The sequence below is a fragment of the Astatotilapia calliptera genome, chromosome 10, assembly GCF_900246225.1.
Source record: "Astatotilapia calliptera chromosome 10, fAstCal1.2, whole genome shotgun sequence".
Lineage (NCBI taxonomy): Eukaryota > Metazoa > Chordata > Actinopteri > Cichliformes > Cichlidae > Astatotilapia > Astatotilapia calliptera.
In genome coordinates this window covers 6,838,304-6,860,407 of record NC_039311.1, presented here as the reverse complement: position 1 = coordinate 6,860,407, position 22,104 = coordinate 6,838,304, and the positions used below count along the sequence as shown (strand labels likewise).

General features: G+C 43.5%; 1 protein-coding gene across 6 annotated transcripts in view; it reads right to left on the bottom strand.

Annotated features, from left to right (window-relative positions):
- cblb (Cbl proto-oncogene B, E3 ubiquitin protein ligase) overlaps positions 1 to 22,104 on the bottom strand; it is a 181,341-nt gene that overhangs the window by 137,658 nt on the left and 21,579 nt on the right. For all 6 annotated transcript variants that reach the window (XM_026181708.1, XM_026181707.1, XM_026181705.1 and 3 more), the window contains exon 5: positions 11,732 to 11,888. In XM_026181708.1, coding sequence (XP_026037493.1) covers positions 11,732 to 11,888 — 157 coding nt within the window. The remainder of the gene's footprint in view (positions 1 to 11,731; positions 11,889 to 22,104) is intronic.

Sequence of the window (22,104 nt, the reverse complement as noted above, 5' to 3'; positions counted from 1 at the left end):
GGGTACGGCTATCTGACGGTTCTGACATAAACGTTAGTAACCAGACCGTAAAGCAGCGCACATTTCGGTGCTTTATTTCGGTGCTTTTTTTTCCTGAGATGTCAGACACTTTGGATTCCAGCCAATCATTTTACCTTTGCAAGCGTAGTAGGCGGGGCCAGGTACGTACGTTCTTTTAGAGCAGAGCTACAGATTAAAAATGCCCAAGGCGAAGCGGTCAAAGTCTGGCTGTACTTCACAGCAAAAGATGCAAACTCAGCAGCCTGCAACAAGTGCTTTAAGGTGATACTGTGCAAAGGAGGTAACTCCTTGAATCTGTTGAAACACCTGGCGACGCATAGCGTTTTTTTAAAAGCCGAGAAATGCGCCGTATTTGATAGCTTGCTGCGAGACCTCACACCGTGCACATCTACTGCGGGTGTGGTTCCTGTTATCGGTCCCGGAGTTAGCAACATCCCCCAAAAACCCGAAGAGGAGAGTCCTGGCCCCTAGCCCTGCCAGTGTAGCAGGAATGATGACGGATGATGATGGCAGCAGCAGCCGTTCTTCTCTGGGTCAGTAGCTTAATGTTGTCCGTGTGTAATTTACGTTGAGTAAGCTAACCACGTTATTAAATTAATGCATTTAAGGTGAACTAGCAAACACCGTCATAGTTACATGCGGCTGTCTTCTTGTTTGATGGCAGATACTCCCTTCACCCTGGCCAAAAAGGCTAAAATGACCAAAGAAAAAGTGGAAAACAGCTAAACATAAGAGGTTTTTGGACAAAGTTGGTGTTTTTTCCATTGATTAAGCACTGCTTCCAGCCAAGAGTGATACCATAAATCCCCTATAGCTGCAGAAAAGGCTAACATTGTTATCTTTTTACAAAAAAAACAGCTAAACATGAGAGGTTTTTGGACAAAGTTTGTGTTCTTCATTTTTTAAGCACCGGTTCGAGCACCGTTTAAACACCAGCACCGTTTCAAAAGTACCAGTTTGGTACTGGTATCGGATAAAACCTAAACAATACCCATTGTTGTGATATTTTGATACCATGGTAGCATTTACAGGATATTGTTTTATAGTGATATTATACAGGAAAACTGTTACTCAATAAGGCCCATTTACTAGTTGTTTTTCTCTTTCTCTGTGACCCAAGAATTAATGTGTAAGAATCACAGGATGGTACCTCAAGGTCGAAAACACCACAGAGATCACTCCCTTACTCCCATCCTCCCTTCTTTATCTCCTAGAAAAGGCTCGTTAAAGGCCAGGTGGTTTGTTTCAGAATTCACTAATGAAAGAACTCTGTATTCTATGTCTAGGAGTGTATTTCGCTGGGATGATCATAAATTGTAGCTGAACTATACAAAGGATACTTCTTTGCTCAGAGGGCAGGAAGACGCTTCCTTATTTGGTCTGTACCGGTTTGAACTGAGAATCTGCTGACACACGAACCTTTTTCCTCTATATAAACTGTTGTACTTGTGAATAAAGTTGAGTCAGTTTGGAATGACAACCTAGGACAGTCTCCGCGTCTTCTTGTTCTTCCAAACTGCTCCCGGTACTCCGGCCGGTACCGTGATTAACCGTTGATCATGCATGAGAATATTTTAATTTTGTTATATGTTAAAGGATGAACTCTGCTTATTGGTGCCCACGCCTTAGGAGGAAACTCGATCTACGGATGACAGAGATTTCCCTCAATTTGGTGTCAGAAGTGGGATCAGGCTGACGAAGGTAAATATGCGTCTTTTATATTTATATGAGACCGTATTATACCTCTCTCAGTGATCGATCCATAAAGAAACGGGATATGCTGACGAAGTTTCACTTAGTGATCCAGAGAGATACACTAACGACTTCCTTAGTCCCCGAATAAAGTAAATTAAAAGCAGAAAGACACAGGAAGTTGCCTGTTGTTTTGCGAGAAGTTGCTCGTTAAGTGAGAAGTTGCTCACCAAAAAGTGACACAGGAAGTTGCCTGTTGTTTTGAAACATACGTTAAAAAGTGAGAAGTTGCTCACTCAGAGAAAGCTAGCAAATAATTAAATCAACCTTAGATGTGCCATCTTTTAAGTGTGTAAACTCTACGTAGAGGAAAAAATGAGTGTGAATGTGTCTGACGTCACGGTGTTTTTGTGCGCTGTGTAAAAATAATTGTTTTTGATTGTGAGAGCTGTGATACTGCAGATCACCAGCTATTTAAAAAAAAAATACAAACAAAAAGAGAGAAAGAGAGATGTGTGTTGATTAAGCAGTGATGATAATGATGAACATGTTTTAGTTTGTCACTTTCAGGTGAAAAGCAGACCCGAATCAATTTTCCACATGCAGCGGTCGGACGAAAATTTAAACAATAGTTGTTAAACAATAGTTTAATAATTGGAAACGTTCAAGCCAAGTTTCTGGCTGACTTATTTACAGCACGATCTGTCTCAAAACTCTCACTCTTACCTGGAAAAAAAAAAAACCTGGTCAGCAGCGGCAGTATCGGAGCAGAGGCTGCAGAAGCAATCTAACAAAGCACCAGAGAAGAAGAAAAGCAAACCCATCTTCCTATCTGATTGGATGAATTCCACGGAGGGCCGAGCAAGATGGCGGCGTGAAGAGGAGTTTTTGTTCGAGCTCTTAGAACGAGACATTTATTTGACGTCTTTCTGGCTTTCGGGACTTTTTTGGAGATCAGCGCGCTGAGCTTGCTGGATCTGAGGCCAGGTTCGGCGGCGGCAGCATGTCGAAATGTTCAGAAAGGACTGCTACATGAAAGAAATGGACCCTTAATGGTGCGCTCAACGTGCCGGCTGTGGTCGGAAAGGCTCCATCATAAACACGCCCTGTGCAGAGGTCCAAGCCGAAGAAGGTCGGCCTCAGCGTGGGCGAGTTGATCGTGAAAGCCGTGACTGCTTTCAAGGAGCGCAACGGCGTGTCCGCGGCCGCTCTCAAGCAGGCTCTGGCTGCCGCAGGCTACAATGTGGACAAGAACAAGGCCCGTGTCAAGACCGCCTTCAAGAGCCTGGTGGCGAAGGGCACTCTGGTGCAGACCAAGGGCACCGGGGCCTCCGGATCCTTCAAGATGAACAAGGCTACTGAAACCAAAGCCAAGAAACCGGCAGGACCTGCTAAGAAGTTGCCCAAGAAGGCAGCAGCAGCAGTACTTCAGCCACTAGCACGAAGTCAACCGCATCAGAGGACAATAGAATGAGAGTGGTGAGAACACAAATTTTGTTATTAAATGTGGGAAATCAAAATTTGGGTTAGCAAACCTGGGGAAAAGAAAACTGACTGCTTAAGTGGGAAATTGAGACAGAGTTTTAAACACTGCGAAAATAGAAGCATATACAAAATCACACACAAAAGCAGAACATGCATTAACCATACTAACACTCCAAACACAAGAGAGCTCATGAAGATTAGACAACATTTTAAGTGTATGAGTCTGTTTATCATCTTGTCCAAGTCACCTCGTGTGATGCAAAGACCAGTGAAACTCATAGCACATTGCATGCTCTGCTGGATATGCAGCTCCACAGACATGCAATGAAAATTAGCTTGTTATCTTTCATCAGTGTTAAAATAGTGTCAATTTAGCAGACACTTGTTATCAAATACTGAATTTATACAATGCAAAAAAAAAAATTGACTCTCTAGGTTGCAGGACAGCAATTTAACTTTTGTGGAAAAAAAAAAAAAAAATCCTGGTTTGACCAATCAGTGATCAGACAATAAATTTAGTTGTTAAAATGGTAAATTGGGAGAAGCTTCCTGCTGGATTAATGCAGCATAAGCAATTTACTGTATGAGGGAAATTGTCTTTTGTGATACTATTTTGAACATGCTTTTCTGTCGTCCTGTCAACTTAGTGGGTTAATAGCTGATATGCAAATTAGTTGATCGGTTCTTAGATTAATGAAAGGTGATTGAATTTTAGCACGAGTGAATGAGATGTGTTGGAGTTTGTGTGTTAAGTGGAGACTCTAAAACACTGAGTTTCCTGTTTGATGTGCGAGTGACTTTTGTATTTAGCTACACAACTTTGAATACGTCAGAACAAACTTTTTTTTTTTTTTTTTACTGAAAATTGAATAAAATAGATCTGTGGTTTAAATGAGTGAAGAGCACAGACCTGGTGATTAAACTCATAGCTAATATGACATTAGGATTATGTTGTGGGTTGTGCAGCTGATGGTTGGTTTGGAGTGAATCTAGCTGATGATTCTTCTCCTGTTGTGAAGTTGATGAGGAGTTTGTGTCATGACTTAAAGGCCTTTTTTATTTTGATACTTTTACAGTGCACTGAAAGTTTTGTTTGATAATCTCTGTTATTTTTCATTTTTATCTTTTGAACAAGCACTGATTTTGTTTTCTTTAAGCAGATCTGCATGTCGGGAATTAAAAGTGCTAAACGTCGTCGAGAAAATTGTGTCAAGTGAGTTTTCTCCACATTGAAATGGGCTCTGGAGAAAGCTACTTATTTGGGACAATATTAAATGAGAGTCCCTGTCCTAAAAAGGATTCAGCGATGTAATCCTATCTAAAGTTCTTTTTCTTTTATTGAAATGACGTCATTTTGCTGAAAGTGGAAACTAAATGCGATGACAGGTTCCACTATCAGCAAAGAAAGAAAGAATGAATGCATGAATGGAAATAAAGAACAAACTGACTGACTGATAGAAGCTGACAAGACTTGATCACGACTCAAGGTTAACCTCCACCTAGACAGGACAAAAGGGTGGATGAATTTATGTGTTTTTTGTTACAGGAGCAGAAAGATGACAGCAACATTCGAGGTTGCATGACGATTTAATCTTTTAAATGCCATTTTCTCTGTCTGTGAATTTACTATGTGTGTGTCATTCACTAACTTGCGCAGCGCTAACATTTACATTTCTTTTTACAGCAGATGATTAATCATGTGTTTGATCATGTGGTTTATGAGAGGATTAGTTAATGTTTTTCTACTATAGGATTTCTGGGTTTATATGTGAAAGACATTCTTTCCACAAGAAGGGTTGGCTAACTTTATGGTGTTTTTATGGCACCTCTGGAATGTCGATGGCCGACGCCTGCCCACCAGGATAATCAATGTGCATTGCTAATGTTTGTTTCTCTGAGAATGCTGTGGAGGATTTGGCAGAAACGGACAAGTGGCATGAGTAAAACAAATAAGGGGTTACGGTGTTTATGGAATAGTTGAAGATGGGCTATTGAGCTCATGGTGATAAAATGGGAGGAGTGACATTGTTTAAGGAAAGTCACAGATTAAATTGTGGAATAAATTGGGATGATTCATGATTTGGGACAAATTCTGGTAATAATAGTGATTTAATGATTTGAGAAAAACCTGAATATGACACTTGTCTTGCTGATGCTGAATGTTTGTTACCCTTGTGATATACTTGTTTATAAGTGTGAAGTTTGATTTTATTTCCAGATCTTGTGTATGCAGGCTCCTGGTGGAGCCGGTTTTTAAGACAGGGATCCAGGTTTGGTGAGTTGACACATGAGTGTCCATGCGTCAAGAGGTGGGGTCCAGAATTAACATTAAACAATGTTTACTATTATTGTTGCAGTGATTTGTGTGATTAGCCGTTTATTTACAAGTATTAAACCTATGCAAGTGGTGCATCCAGGTTCAGATGAGGCTTTGATGGCCTATAAGTGAGAGGAATGTTAGGTTTTGTACTGTTTATTGTCATTTATGCTTAGAAATATCTATATATGCTTAGGGTTTATACTTAGTTGTAGATTGGTAGAGGTTTGATCCTTGATAGTCTGCAAACTTTGTGTGTATTAGAGAGCACTCTGGAGCATGGGGGAGTTTGTGCCTTGTTTTATTGTTTTATGGTAGGACGTAAGTGCCATTTGCTTAGGCGAACTCTTGGCAGGTTTGGGGAAGTTATTTATGGGGTCACACTCTGACCCCACAAACACACACACACACACACACACACACACACACACACACACACACACACACACACACACACACACACACAAAGATCCAGAGGGGAACAGCGTTACTGAAGGCGATTGTCCGACTATGTTCACAATTTGGTAGAAACACTGAATAATAACTATCAGAAAGTTTGTCTCTCTCAGCCTCTCCCCTCCACAGTGGAGACCAGGAGATGCGGTGTTGGTGAAGTTGCTAAAACCAAGGAAACTCGGGGAGGCCGCGCGTTTTCCAGCCCCCAGACTGTACTGGCAGTGACGAACAACCAGCATCCTCACAGACGGACAACCTCAGTGGATTCACGCCAGCAGGGTTAAGACCAGCCCAATCAGACCATCTCAGGCGTCGGATCAAGCAGACGACGACACCGGCGAGCCAGCGCCCGGATCCAATACACCTACACACACACAATCACTGATTAACACACAACGCCTGAAAGAGCCAAGACTCAGAGAGCTCTTTGATCCTTCACGTGAACAACAGCAAGGTGCAGGACAAGAAAGCCGAAAGTACCACATGATGTCTAATCTGATAAAGCTAGACTCATTCTATTTTGATAATGGAGAAAATGAAATGCCCATTGTCATCATACGATGCTTATTTAATGTCTCTCGAACCTGGGACCAGGCCAGTAGACAACTGAAGAACTGTTTTTCTTATATATTTTCTTATATATTTAGGTTATTTATCATATCTATCGCATTAACCTTAGGATTTTTCTTTGCTATTTTGTATTGTAAACTGCAACCATGTTCACATTTCTGCAGGTCATATTTTGCTGACAATACCTCATGCTCTATTTTGCGAGACACCTACTTAATACGCTCCTCACAATCAGTAAATAGCAACATCGATGCCACTAATAAACCATTTTATGCGCCCCCTAGAGCAGGAGTTAACTTCTGGTATGAAAATGCCAGAACAGCCGCTCGTGATTTAGGAAACAGTAACTGTTATGTCTGTTCAAAGGGTAATCCAGAACAGGTAATAGTAGGATACCCCATATCCGGTTTCCCCCTCACTGAGGGACTAGAGAAAATCGGAGGAGATAATGCTCTCCTTAAAGACACTTTACAGTTGACTCTGAGCCCTCTCGACTGCTTACTTAGACACACACACACACCAACTAACCCTGAGACTCCATTAGGCGAATTATTGAAGTTATCTAATGACACCGCAGGGACCTGCGCCCCAATGAAACGCCCTAAGACTAGGTTAAAGCCCTCACTACCCCTAGGACAGATCCCTTTCCATTTTAATACTAGTATGATATGTCTGCGCAGACTAAAGTTAACTGGCCCAGACACCCACATAGATTATACAAAGGATAACTATACATTCTTCTCTGACTCCCCAGGTGCACGCTGTAATGAGACATGGCTAGCTGTCTCTGTGGCTGAAGTTTTATCATATCTGGAGGAACACACACACAGTTCAAGTTCGAGCGGAGAATCGGTCATTGTTCCCCCAGAAGGTGTATTAAATGATACTGACTGGGGGGAGTTAGTTAAATCACACATGGTCACGCGTCTTACTAGAGCAATCCCTAACGGTTATTGCTTGTGCAACAATACTCTTAGATTAGCTCTACCTGTTAATTGGACCGGTACCTGTGGTCTAGTAACTTTAGCCCAAGAACTACTAATACAACAAACCTCTGATCTGCCTGTATCCAGCAGACGTACAAAACGCTCCGCTTACTCACATAACGTTTACAGAGATGTATGCTGTACTTTCATTCCCAATAATACCACCCCTAACGGTTCATTCACACAAGCTATGAATAGACTTGAAGCATTGCAGATAGAACTAAGAGCCAATGCAGGTCACGGTCAGTGGCTAGACAAGTGGCTACAGGACACGTTTGGAAAATGGAAGGAACTAATTGTAGCCTTTGTAACCGTTGCAGCATGTATTATTTTGTTTTCGATGATTATTGTCTGTTGTGTGATACCATGTATACGCTCTCAGAATTTTTGATATTAAGCTCGCTCGAAGGACCAGTTACATTTATGATTTGTTTTATGTTTATGATTTGTCTTTAGATTATGTTATTACATTCTGTCTTTATACTATGTTATCATTTCATGATAAAAGGAGGGAACTGTTGTGATATTTTGATACCATGGTAGCATTTACAGGATATTGTTTTATAGTGATATTATACAGGAAAACTGTTACTCAATAAGGCCCATTTACTAGTTGTTTTTCTCTTTCTCTGTGACCCAAGAATTAATGTGTAAGAATCACAGGATGGTACCTCAAGGTCGAAAACACCACAGAGATCACTCCCTTACTCCCATCCTCCCTTCTTTATCTCCTAGAAAAGGCTCGTTAAAGGCCAGGTGGTTTGTTTCAGAATTCACTAATGAAAGAACTCTGTATTCTATGTCTAGGAGTGTATTTCGCTGGGATGATCATAAATTGTAGCTGAACTATACAAAGGATACTTCTTTGCTCAGAGGGCAGGAAGACGCTTCCTTATTTGGTCTGTACCGGTTTGAACTGAGAATCTGCTGACACACGAACCTTTTTCCTCTATATAAACTGTTGTACTTGTGAATAAAGTTGAGTCAGTTTGGAATGACAACCTAGGACAGTCTCCGCGTCTTCTTGTTCTTCCAAACTGCTCCCGGTACTCCGGCCGGTACCGTGATTAACCGTTGATCATGCATGAGAATATTTTAATTTTGTTATATGTTAAAGGATGAACTCTGCTTATTGGTGCCCACGCCTTAGGAGGAAACTCGATCTACGGATGACGGAGATTTCCTTCACCCATCCCTACTGTTCCTTGCTGAGGGACCAGACAAAGAGTGATTTAAAAAGAAATCCATAAAGGAGGCAAAACCATGGCGCCCCACGAGGCAGACATGTTTGCTTGCTCTGCTCTCGGATGCCGACTTGTTGTTTGTTGTTGTTTGCTTTTGTTCTTTTTGCACTAGATAAGTGTTGTGCACTGTTAACATAGCCGAGACAGACACTACTGGACTTCGGTAACTCACACAATCTTCTGGACTTTACCCTTCCACCGGAGTTTCAAGTCATTGTTCGCCCAGGTAGACACCAGGGACTGCAGACTCACTCTGTATACCAAGGAAACTGGACTGCAGATCCCCCAGATCACCCATGTGACTGGCTACAGGACTTTCCCAGTCCGACAGGATCGGCAACAGGACTTCAGCCAGCATTATTACAAACACTGGCATTCCACAGGGTTGCATCCTCAGTCCTGTAGACCCACAACTGTGTCGCCTCCAATAGGGATAACACCATACTGAAGTTCGCGGACAACACTGCAGTGATTGGTCGCATCACTGGAGGGGACGAAGCGGCTTATAGGAGAGAGGTGGCCGGTCTGGTGTCATGGTGTGAAGACAACCTCAACCCTCAACACTCATAAGACAAAGAGATGATAGTGGACACGGGAAAGAAGAGGAGGGCTCACCAGCCGCTGTTTATCTGGGGGCGTTAAGTGGAGAGGGTGAGCAGCTTTAGATACCTAGGCATCTACATCACTGAGGACCTCACCTGGACACTGAACACCACACAGCTGGTCATGAAGGCTCAGCAGTGGCTGTATTTCCTGAGGAGGCTGAGGAAATTTGGTATGTCGGCCAAGATCCTCAGCACCTTCTACAGCTGCATTTCCGAGAGCACACTGACCAAGTTGCATCACTGCATAGTATGGCAGCACTACTGCTATGGACCGCAAACGCATGCAGAGAGTGATAACAACTGCGGAGAAGATCACCAGGACTGCGCTGCCCTCTCTGCAGAGCATCTACCATCGCAGAGTCCAGAGGAGAGCTGGCTCCATCCTCAAAGATCCCACACACCCCCAACACGGACTGTTCACACTTCTGCCATCGGGACGGTTTTAGAAGTGTGAAATCCAGAACATCCCGACTCAACAACGCCTTCTTCCCCACTGCTATCAGACTCAGAACAGCAAAGAAAGAATTTCATTGCACAGAGAAATGCTTTTCTTTGTACACATGACAATAAACAATTTGAGTTGAATTGAATTGAAAATATTCAATCACCCTCCTTAAGTCAGATTTGTGGAGGGAACTTGACATAGACCATCCGGTGGCCGGAACTTAGCCTTAGCCTCCTGTATGCCTACCACCCACAGAAGGCACTGGGGGTGTCAGGTGCATTGTGTCATGGGTAAGGATCAAGGGCGGGGGCCCTGGCAAACCGATCTACAGCTATTGAGGTTGACTACTGGGACACGGAACTCCTCTCTTATAGGGAAGGACCCTGAGCAAGTGCGTGACGTTGAGAGATACCAACTAAATATAGTCAGGGTCACCTCAACATACGACTCTGACACTGGAACCATTCTCCTGAAAAGTCACGGGACTCTGTTATAGTCTGGAGTTACCGTTGGTGACACGTAATGGGCAGGGGTAGGTATTCTTGTATGCTCTCGTTTTGCTGCTTGTACACTGGGGTTCGTGTCATTGGACAAGATGGCCATTTCCCTGTACCTTCGGGCTAGAGAACGGGTCCTGACTGTTGTATGTGCTTATGGGCCTAACGACAGTTCAGAGCACCCAGCCTTCTTGGAGTCATTGGGTGAGGGTGTTCTTGGTGCTTGTCATGGTGGTAATCTCCGAACCAGATGTTGGAAACTGGAGGTGAAGGGACCCATCAAAGCTGAAGAAGGAGTCCTATTGGACTTGGTTAGCCTGTGGGACTAAGCTGGGAAACAGCTGACGGGTACTAGAAGGCCAACTGGAATGCAGCCCGGGGTGGTAGCTGAAGCAAAAACTCAGGGGAGTTTGGTGAAGCCATGGAAAAAAACTTTTGGTCTGTCTCAGAGCAATTCTGGTAAACTATTCGGCAACTCAGGGAGGGAAAGTGGTGCTCTACTCACTGATCTCAAGTGGGAATACAGTTAGGTGGTGAAAGGAATACTTTGAGGACCTCCTCAATCCCACTGACACCTCTTCCATAGAGGAAGCAGTCTGTGAATGAGAGGGACAACTCGCCCCTCACTAGGGACAAGGTCACTGAGGCAGTTAACCAGTTCCTTTGGTGGCCAGGTCCCTGGGGTGGATGAGGTTCGCCCTGAGTTCCAAAAGGCTCTGGATGTTTTAAGGTTGTCCTGGTTGACATGTCCGGACTATATCGCATGGAGATCTGGAGTGGTACCTGTCTGGGTTGTTGCTACAAAGCTTTTCAATCCTTATGTGACTACTGCAGGAGCTTGGTCCAATTTGCTGGCAATAAGTCGGACTCGCTTTCAATGTGTTTTGGACTCCCCTAGAACTGCACTTTTCCAGAGATTTGGTTCATAGTTTTTATGGACAGATTTTTTTAGAAGTAGTAGAAGTAGTAGTAGAAGCCTCCCACCACATGGTGGGAGGCTTCTACTTTGGAGGCCTCAGAATCTCATCACTGAATTTTGCAAATGATGTGGCTGTGTTCATCAGGTGGCGGCCTCCAGTGCACAGATGTGCCAGGAATGGGGATCAACAAGTCCAAATTTGAGGCCATGGTCCTCAGCCGGAAAAGGGTGTAGTGATCATTCCAGGTCCGGGATGACTTGCTGGCACAAGTTGATGAGTTTGGGTATCTCAGTGTCTTGGTTATGAAAGAAGGGAGTAAGAAACAAGAGATTGACAAACTGTGGCACCAGTGTCCTTGATTGGACTGCTGCCCCTGCCCGGATAAGCCGAAGTAAGTGAAATAAAACCAAACTACAGTCTAAAGTAAAAGGTCATATGAGTCAAAATAATCAGATTAAGTAGTTGGAAATTAATTTACTTGATATTGACCAACCTGGAAGAGGCGTGTGAAGATGTCAAACTCGAACACAGAAATGTAGTCATTGCAGGTGAGGTCAATGGTGGATTTGAGAGCCATAGCCTCCAGACCGCTGCTGATGGGATGTATGTCATGAAGGCACTGACGGAAGACTTTCCATGGCACTATTGTCCTGCAAAAGAACCAAGTCGTAAAAGTCACATACAGGATTGTGAGATATAAGTTAGATATCCAGACATGCATCTTTACTGATATAAATGTGCAAATTACCAAATGTATGTGGTGACTGTGATTAGCCACAGTGGGCCTTTAGACACTGGGTTTGCAGTCAAATCAGCAAAGTTACTTAAACACAACAGTATCTTATACCCTGACATAGTTTAAAACCTAATATTCAGCAATTAAAAAAATTGATTCAAATGTTCCCAAGATGCCAAATGCATTAACTACACTGTTACAAAAAATAGTAATGTCAAAGTATCTTACTGTATATTTTACAGTTTTGTACTGTCTTTCTAGAATATCATTACATTTACATAAGTAGACTGTGATTTTACATGTCAAAGGTAAAATAACATAACATCACTGTAAATATAGTAAAACACAATTTACTTGTTTTTTAAATATATTTTCTGTACATATTTAGATTGTAAAACTACATTCAGAAATGTATCATAATTTCACAAATATTTGTCTGTTATGTGAGAGAATGATCTGTGAAATTCAAATGTAAAACTATGGAAAAATATATAAAATGATCGAACAGTAATGAGAATAATCAATAATTAAAAGAGTATTTGATTTATAATTTTGCTGAAAATTCCATGTCATCTGGGTCTGATTCAATAATTCAGAGGTAACAAGTGAAAATATAATTAATAGGAATAAAAACTAAAAAAAAACATATAAAACATTGCACGGCCAACGCTGTGCTAATTATATATTTTAAAAAATAAATGTAGAGGTAGGAATTGCAATTAATATAAATCTCAAAGTATTCACAACATTCCTAAACAGAAATAGGCCTCTGCACCTGGGGTGAGGGTGTGGCCATGAAAACAACGTGACATGCCATTGGATGTTGGGACACATAATAACATGACGCTAAGCATCGGCCAATGAATGTGAACTAACAACCACAAGATCGCGGGTATGGCTGTACTGTAGGAAAAAATCCTAATATAAAAGTATTTTAGTGTGCAGTTTACAGTTTACAGTTTTGTTCTGTTCTTCTAGAATATCATTAAAGTTATGTAAATAGACTGTGATTTCACATTTCAAATGTACATTAACGTTAAATCACTGTAATGCAATAAAACATAATTTTCATGACTATTAAATGTATCTGTCTGTACATATGCATATTTAGATTGTTAAAATACATTCACAAATGTATCATGATTTCACAAATATCTGTCCGTTATTTGAAAGATTGAACTGTTGAATTCAAATGTAATGCTATGGAAAAGTATATAACATGATTCCTATAAGCTTGTGTTACATCACATAAGTTTTATTATCATTGCTATTTAGGGCGATCGTGGCTCAAGAGTTGGCAGTTCGCCTTGTGATCAGAAGGTTGCCGGTTTGAGCCCCGGCTCGGACACTCTCGGTATTGTGTCCGTGGTCAAGACTCTTCACCTACCGCCTACTGGTGATAGCCAGAGGGGCCGATTGTGCGATATGGCAGCCTCGCCTCTGACAGTCTGTCCCAGGGCATGCAATCCATTATTATTTAAACTAACTGTTAACTGTATATTTCTGTACATTTACATATTATGATTCATATTGCCACATTCATTGACCTTGTTTATAGGTAATTCCATTGTTTGATCACGTTAAAATGTTCCTAATTTAATGTCTAAAAGCACTTGGAAAAGGCAGAATCCCATGTAAAATTAGCGCAACAAACTCTATTTTCATTACTGAAAATAACTGTATTTTCATGAGAAAGTTATTTTCTGTTATTTTACAGTAGTATTTTGGCGCCCCAGCTGCCAGAATACTACCGTTTTTTTAGGATTTATTTTTTTTCCTATTTATAGATAATTTCATTGTTTAATCACATTAACATGTTCCTAATTTAATGTTTAAAACCACTTGAAAAGGCAAGATCCCATGTGAAATTAAAGATAACACAAACATTGCATGAACCAAATACTTTCTATGCCTAAATATCCTTTAGCAGCATACTAACACCAAGTTGCTCTCCGATGCATCCATCGGCGTGTGAATGTTGAGATAGAAAGCGCATAGATAATGGATGATGGTGTGAATGGAGCATTTTACACTGAACAAAAATATAAACGCAACACTTTTGTTACTGCTCCCATTCCCCATGGGATGGACGTAGAGACCTAAAATTCATTCCAGATACACAATATAACCATCCCTCCCAAACAGTGGTCACAAATCAGTCCAAATGTGTGGTAGTGGGCACATCTGCTATATTGAGATAATCCATCCCACCTCACAGGTGTGCCACATCAGGATGCTGATCTGACATCATGAGTAGTGCACAGGTGTACCTCAGACTGCCCACAACAAAAGGCCACCCTGGAATGTGCAGTTTTGTCTCACAGCAAAATGCCACAGATGCCACAAGCAATGAGGGAGCGTGCAATTGGCATGCTGACAGCAGCAATGTCAACCAGATCTGTCGCCCGTGCATTGAATGTTCATTTCTCAACCATAAGCCATCTCCACAGGCATTTCAGAGAATATGGCAGCACATCCAACCGGCCTCACAACCGCAGACCTCGTGTAACCACACCAGCCCAGGACCTTCACATCCAGCAGGTTCACCTCCAAGATCGTCTGAGACCAGCCACCCAGACAGCTGCTGGAACAATTGGTTTGCACAACCAAACAATTTCTGCACAAACTGTCAGAAACCGTCTCAGGGACGCTCAACTGCATGCCCGTCGTCCTCATCGGAGTCTTGACCTGACTCCAGCTCGTCGCCGTAACAGACTTGTGTGGGCAAATGCTCACATTCGATGGCATCTGGCACGTTGGAGAGGTGTGCGCTTCACGGATGAATCATGGTTCACATTGTTCAGGGCAGATGGCAGCTGAGAATGTCCCAGTTCTTGCATTGCCAGCATACTCACCGGACATGTCACCCATTGAGCATGTTCGGGATGTGCTTGACCGGCGTATACGACAGCGTGTACCAGTTCCCACGAATATCCAACAACCTCGCACAGCCATTGAAGTGGAGTGGACCAACATTCCACAGGCCACAATTGACAATCTGATAGACTCCATGCGACGATGTGTTGCACTGCATGAGGCAAATGGTGGTCACACCAGATACTGACCGGTTCTGGGTCCCCAGACCCCCAATAGCGCAAAAAACTGCACATTCCAGGGTGGCCTTTTGTTGTGGGCAGTCTGAGGTACACCTGTGCACTACTCATGATGTCAGATCAGCATCCTGATGTGGCACACCTGTGAGGTGGGATGGATTATCTCAATATAGCAGATGTGCCCACTACCACACATTTGGACTGATTTGTGACCACTGTTTGGGAGGGATGGTTATATTGTGTATCTGGAATGAATTTTAGGTCTCTACGTCCATCCCATGGGGAATGGGAGCAAAAACAAAAGTGTTGCGTTTATATTTTTGTTCAGTGTATATAAAGCACCACTGGTGCTCAGGTAGAGTACAAAAGTGCTATATAAGGTAACAACCAGTAGATTTATTGACCTCTCAGGCAGAATGTTTACTGCACTGACAAGATGATGAATGCAACTCAACAGCAAAAATAGAAATATTAAAGTAAAACTTCTTTCAAGTGAAATTAAGAATAAATGTGCATGGGTGTGTAACTAATCAGCTGTTTGGGCTGTGTTTTATAGGGGGCTCTCTGGCAATGTGTATAAAAAATGAAGCAAACTTGGGACATTAGACGGACCCCAAAAGACCCCAAAAAATGCAATCTATATTACTATGTGAATTCCATAGATTTGAGTTTATATTCAGTTTTGTTGGTACTACTGAAGCCTTCAATTTGTTGAAAGGAGGAGAGTCCATATGCTCTCACAGTTACCACAAGATAAAAGAAGACTGATATCCTTATGTCCGAGTTTTCATGAACACAGCTCTGCGCTGAAAAACGTTTCTGAATGAAAACAATGTGGACGAAATGTTTTGCACTGTCAAAAGCACCGGCGGTAGCATCCAAAAGGCAGAGGAAGATGCTAATCATCGCACAAAAAGTTGGACTTCTGGACATGCTAAAGGAAGGTAGAAGTTACCGTATTTTTCGGACCATAAGGCGCATTAACCGACACAAAACAGTCAGATAAGTCAAACTTCACTCAACTCATTCTTCTTGGTTCCTCTACTTCCGTACCATTGATTCATTAATGTTGAATTCTCTCGCAGCTACTCTATTCCCATGTTGTGGACCTGAAAACAGGGTTTGATCTTTGGTTTCATTCTATAATACTGGACTTATTTTTCTACGAAGGTTTGAACTTTCAGAGCGTTTAAACAAGAGAGAAAAGTGTAAAAATGTTCATGCTTGTCTGAGAAAAGTGTATAAAGTGTGTAGTGAGGGGCTTTACAGCCTGAAAACATCTATAATAATTGTAAATAATAAAGCTGGCTATTTTGTGGATTTCACCTATCATGGGTTATTTTTAGAACATAGCTCCCACGATAAATGAGGGAACACTGTAATGTAAAAATCTAAAATCTAAAAAATGTTTGTGATTAATTCTTATTAAAGGACAAAACATCTCAATGGCATTCACTAATAAGGTTCAGGAAATACAAAGACAATGATATATTTTATAACAGTGTTCTGTAAATAGCAGTCATTTCTGGAGCTGTTCATGGCCACAGTTGAGGTGTGCCAGTGTCTAGTGGCAGAATGGATGTTGCGGATGCTGTCCCTTTTTTTGAGGGAGGCCCAGACAGTGGCAGGTATTGTGGGGCAAATTCACAAATGTCTGCAGGGCAACTCCAGGGAAGAGGGATATAGTTTAAGGATTGACCCTTCACCTACATGCAACAGCTCTGAGATGCAGGAGCCAGGTGGTTGCTGCATCGTCTCAATCGGGCCGATTGAGACGGGAACACAGCTGCTGGATTTAGCCATGTTGGAACAGTTTGTGGGGCTCCCGGGACAAACAGATCTGGTAGAGTGGGTCTCTGTTGGTCAGCGAACCTGGAAGTGGTGGATATGTTGGCAGAAGGGTTCCACATAGATCTTAGTCCACCAAATCCAAGGGAAAAGAGTCAAGGCTGCAGTTAGCTCCCTTCTGGAACATCGGTTAATTCTGGGAACGGAATGGTTCCAGTTTAATAAACCGATGAGGCATTGTTTAGGGATGTGCACACAACTGGTAGGCACATATGTCTGTGCTGTGTTCAGCGGTGATGCAAATTCCTCCAACACTCTCCAGGCAGGAGGAAATTGGAAGTCTCTCAGGGGCATCCCCAGTTCCGATGGTTTACTTCATGGAAGATTTTCCCCTTGAGCAGTCTTCTGACAACACTGTGAAATTAGGCTTTGGCTAAGTGATGAAAATTGAAAATTGGGGCAATTCACTATCGAAAGGTGTTTCAGGTTATCTCCTGAGTCGGCATCCAGAGAGACTGACGGGTTGGTGAAGTGTCTGAATAAGACTTTAAAGTCCATAATTCTTAATAATTCTCCAGCTCAAACAAGAGTATCCTGACATTGAGTACAGCCTCCAGCATGGTGCATTTGGCCCAAGTCACTCACTCAGGCAGAGTCATGCTTAAAGTGGTCCCAGTTACCCTCCACAATAATGGGCGATCTCTGTCCACCTACGCCATTCTTGACGACAGATCAGAGTGGACTATTGTTTTATCTGCAGGGGTTCATTACCTGCAATTAAATATCACAGAGGAGTCCCTCAAACTATGAACCATCAGGCAGGAGGTGTCACAGTTACAAGGCGCATGCGTTTCTTTTGAACTAAGCGCACCCAGCTCTCCCCAAATCAAACATCACATCAGACGTGTTTTTACTGCTAAAGAACTTAATCTGGCAAAACAATCCTGTCCAGTGGACATACTCCGTCAGAGATATCCACATCTGGCCGACGTTCCCATCAAAGCATTTAAGGATGTGCAGCCTATGCTTCTTATAGGCTCAGATAATGTCCAGCTCATCACCCCTCTGTCACCTGTCAAAGTTGGTCCACTAGGCAGCCCTGTTGCTGTCAACACTAACCTCGGTTGGGCCATCCAGGGACCGGCTACCTTTCTACATCTACCTAGTGAAGCTTCATGTCTGCACACATCCCTGTTACCAACTCCCTCTCAAGCGCTAAGACAGAACGTTGAGAAGCTGTGGCAGTTAGATGTGCTCCCCTTTCGATCAGAGAAAGAGGTAACTCGCTCTAAACAAGACAAAGAGGCACTGGAGTTACTGAAGAAAACCACAGAACGTGTACAGGTGGATGGAATAGCTCGCTATGCTACTCCTCTGCTCCGCCGCAGAGACTCCACTAAACTACGAACTGACCATGGCAGTGATGGCTCTCCTTCGGTCCACAGAGAAGCGCCTGATTAAAGATCCTGATCTAGTGGCTGTGTACAATGCAGAAATACACAAACTGGAACAAGCAGGTTATGTAAGAAAACTCACTCCTGAAGAGGCAAACCGCACAGATGAATCCTGGTTCATTCCCCATCATATTGTGCATCATAACAATAAACCTAGGATAGTTTTCAACTATTCCTTCCAATACAGGCAAGACTGCCTTAACGATCAGCTGCTACCAGGTCCAACTCTCGGTCCATCCTTTATAGGTGTCCTGTTGAGATTTAGGGAGCACCCTGTTGCTGTGAGTGGGGACATACGAGGTATGTTCCATCAGGTGCGGCTTCTTTCGCATGACCGGCCCCTGCTGAGATTCGTGTGGAGAGATATGGAAAGAGATCGGAGCCCGGACATTTATGAGTGGTGTGTCCTGCCCTTTGGAACCACATGCAGCCCCTGTTGTGCCACGTATGCCCTTCAGCGCCATGTGCAGGATCATAAAGATGGCAATGAACAAGTACTAGACTCCGTGCTGCACTCATTTTATGTCGATAACTGTTTGCAATCTCTGCCCTTTGCTTCGCAGGCACGACCACTTGTCGATGTTATCATCAGAGAGTTGCTATCTACTGGTGGTTTCGAAATCCGACAGTGGGCCAGTAACTACCCAGAGGCCATTGTTCATCTCCCCTCTGAAGCAAAGTCCCCTACCTGCGAGCTGTGGTTGACTGAACACCAACCACATCCCCAAGAACCAACCTTAGGCTTGGCATGGCACTGCTCCACAGACCAGATCGCCTACAGATGTCAGCCAGTGGTTCCTCAGGAGTCAACCATGAGAAACATCTACAGCATCCTCGCCTCTCAATACGACCCACTGGGTTTCATCATCCCCTTCACGACCCGGGCAAAGGTTATTGTTCAACGTCTGTGGCAGAACGACAGGAACTGGGATGATCCCATCGAGGGCGAGTTACTCCAATGGTGGCAAGAGTGGGTGAGTGAGCTACAGTATCTACAAGAAATCTGTCTGCCTAGATGCTACACAGCCCCAGCAACCCAAGAGGGAACTTTCCAGCTGCATGTATTCTGTGATGCGTCAGAGTGTGCTTACGGAGCAGTGGCATATTTGAGATTTAAATCGGCAGAACATGAGGTCCACACTGCCTTTATCATGGCCAGATCACGTGTAGCTCCCCGCAAGAAACTGTCAATTCCCCGTTTAGAGCTGTGTGCCGTACTGGCTGGTGCACAACTGTCTAGACTCCTCCTCAGTGAGCTTACTCTGCCCATTAGTGAGACTACTTTATGGACCGATTCTACCACTGTGTTGAACTGGATCTAGTCCGAGTCCTGCCACTATAAAGTGTTTGTAGGTACTCGTATTGCCAAAATACAGGAGCTGACTGAGGCCGCCAGCTGGAGGTATGTCCCCTCGGCTTTGAACCCAGCAGATGACATCACCCGGGGAAAACCATTACGTGAGCTGTCAAAACCTAGCCAGTGGATGGATGGGCCCCCCTTCCTGAGACAAGCATCTGAGCAGTGGCCAGCACGACCTACTGTGAGTACAGACACTGAAGATAATACTGAGTTAAAGAAATCAGCTTTCTGTGCCTATGTCACTACAGATTTGGCACAGTCTGATCCTGCATACAACACCTGGGCTGATTTGGTGCAGGCCACCTACCTGTCTTCTCACGGGGCGGCTGTCCTCCCTATGTCAGCGGCACAACGCTTAGAGACAGAAGTTCAAATTCTCAAACAGGCACAACAAGATAGCTTCCCTGTTGAAGTACACACACTTAAATCTGGGAAAGAGGTGTACAAAGACAGCAGACTGAGCAACCTTTCTCCCAAATATGACAGTCAGCTTGGCCTCATACGAGTAGGTGGACGTCTCCAGCGAGCAGAGCAGATGGATGTTAACACTCTGCATCCTATCGTGTTGTCACCAGACCATCCTGCTACTCAGCTCATCATCAAAGACTAGGATACACGTCTCCTGCATCCTGGCCCAGAACGTGTCTTTGCCGAATTGAGACGCAGGTATTGGATTTTAAGAGGCAGACAGGCCATAAGGAAGCATCAGTATCGCTGTTTTGAGTGTAAGAAGTGGAGAGCCAAGCCTGTTTCACCGAAGATGTCTGATCTCCCTGCTACCCGCTTGCGATTAAATCAGACGCCATTCTGGTCCACAGGAATTGACTGTTTTGGCCCTTTCACTATAAAGATACAGTAGGTAGGAGACAAGAGAAACGGTGGGGAATTATATTTAAATGCCTTACGACCCGCTGCATTCACCTCGACCTTCTCACTGGTATGGACACTGACTCCTTTCTCATGGCTCTGCGCAGATTTATTGCTTGAAGAGGAAAACCTTTTGAAATACTGAGTGATCAGGTCACCAATTTCAGAGGAGACAGAGAGCTGCAGGAGGCATTCAAAGTGATGGAGCCACGACTGCAGGAGCTCAGTGAACAGAGCATCATTTTCCACTTCAACCCTCCGCATGCTCCACATTTTGGGGGAGCCTGGGAACGGGAGATCCGTTCAGTCAAATCTGCACTTCAAGTTGCTCTCAAAGGTCAAGCGGTGCCAGAGGATTTGTTGCTTACTGTTCTTATTGAAGTAGAGGGCATACTTAATTCCAAGCCACTGGGATACGTTTCCTCGGATATTGCAGATGTTGATCCAATCACGCCAAATATGTTGCTCATGGGGCGGCGCGATGCTTCCCTTCCCCAGGCAGTTTATGGCACCAGAGAAGAACTTGGAAGGCGGAAATGGCGTCACAGCCAAGTCATAGCGGACCAGTTCTGGACTCAGTTCATTCAGCGCTACCTGCCTGGACTGCAGCCTCACCAGAAGTGGAACCAGACTACTCCACCTTTGAAAGTGGGACAGACTGTCATGGTGGTGGACTATCAGCTCCCACGGGCTTCCTGGCCCGTAGGACAGGTAACACACGTGTTTCCCAGCCCGGATGGACAGGTGCGAGTAGCTGAAGTCGCCATTGGGAAACATAAATACCAACGGCCTATGTCAAAACTTATCACTTTACCTGAACTGTCAGCTGAATGTCCTTAGTCATATTCACATGGGTTTTTTAATGTTTACTAATGTGCTATACACATTAGGGGGCGGCTGTATAAAACCCCTGTGATTTGTGTATATAGACTGTTCCACGGACACCCTCTAACCACTGCTAAGATGGTACATTCCTCCCATCCTTTGTTTGAGTTTGCGCTGGTTCACCGTGATAGCGCTGGTGGAGCTGGGCTGTTGTACTGAACATGTGTCGTGCGTGTGCGTGAATGATAAGTAAGTGCCTTGTATTTGTTTGTTCTATGGTTGTAACTTATCAAATACTTACCTATGTACATTGGGTGATGCTTTTATAGAGTTTTCCAGCGGTTTGTGTAGCCACGAGACAATGTATATTCATGCTGATCTGACCAAAATGGCGCTACCCTTGTGAACTGAGCTGCCCAAAGTAAAGATGGAGTCTATCCCTGTGCAGCAGCCCATTTGTGTCCACCAGGGGGTGGGGTTTAGTCATTTTCGAATTAGACTTTCTGTTCAACCCTTTCTGTATTTTTTAGACCAGTTAGGTTGACTTTAATTGTTTGCTAATTGTAATTTCTGTTATTTTACAGAACCACACACATACATATACTCATACGAATTCACTTCTGGAGATGTTTTGGATTAAAGGAACCCTAATTATCATTGCTGTAGACCCCCTCTTTCATCATATAAGTCACCTGTGCCTTCTGACTGAGGATAGGAAAATCCTGCTGTAATTTGCCAGTTTATTGAGCACACACATGACCAGTTCAGGACTGCTCATGTAGT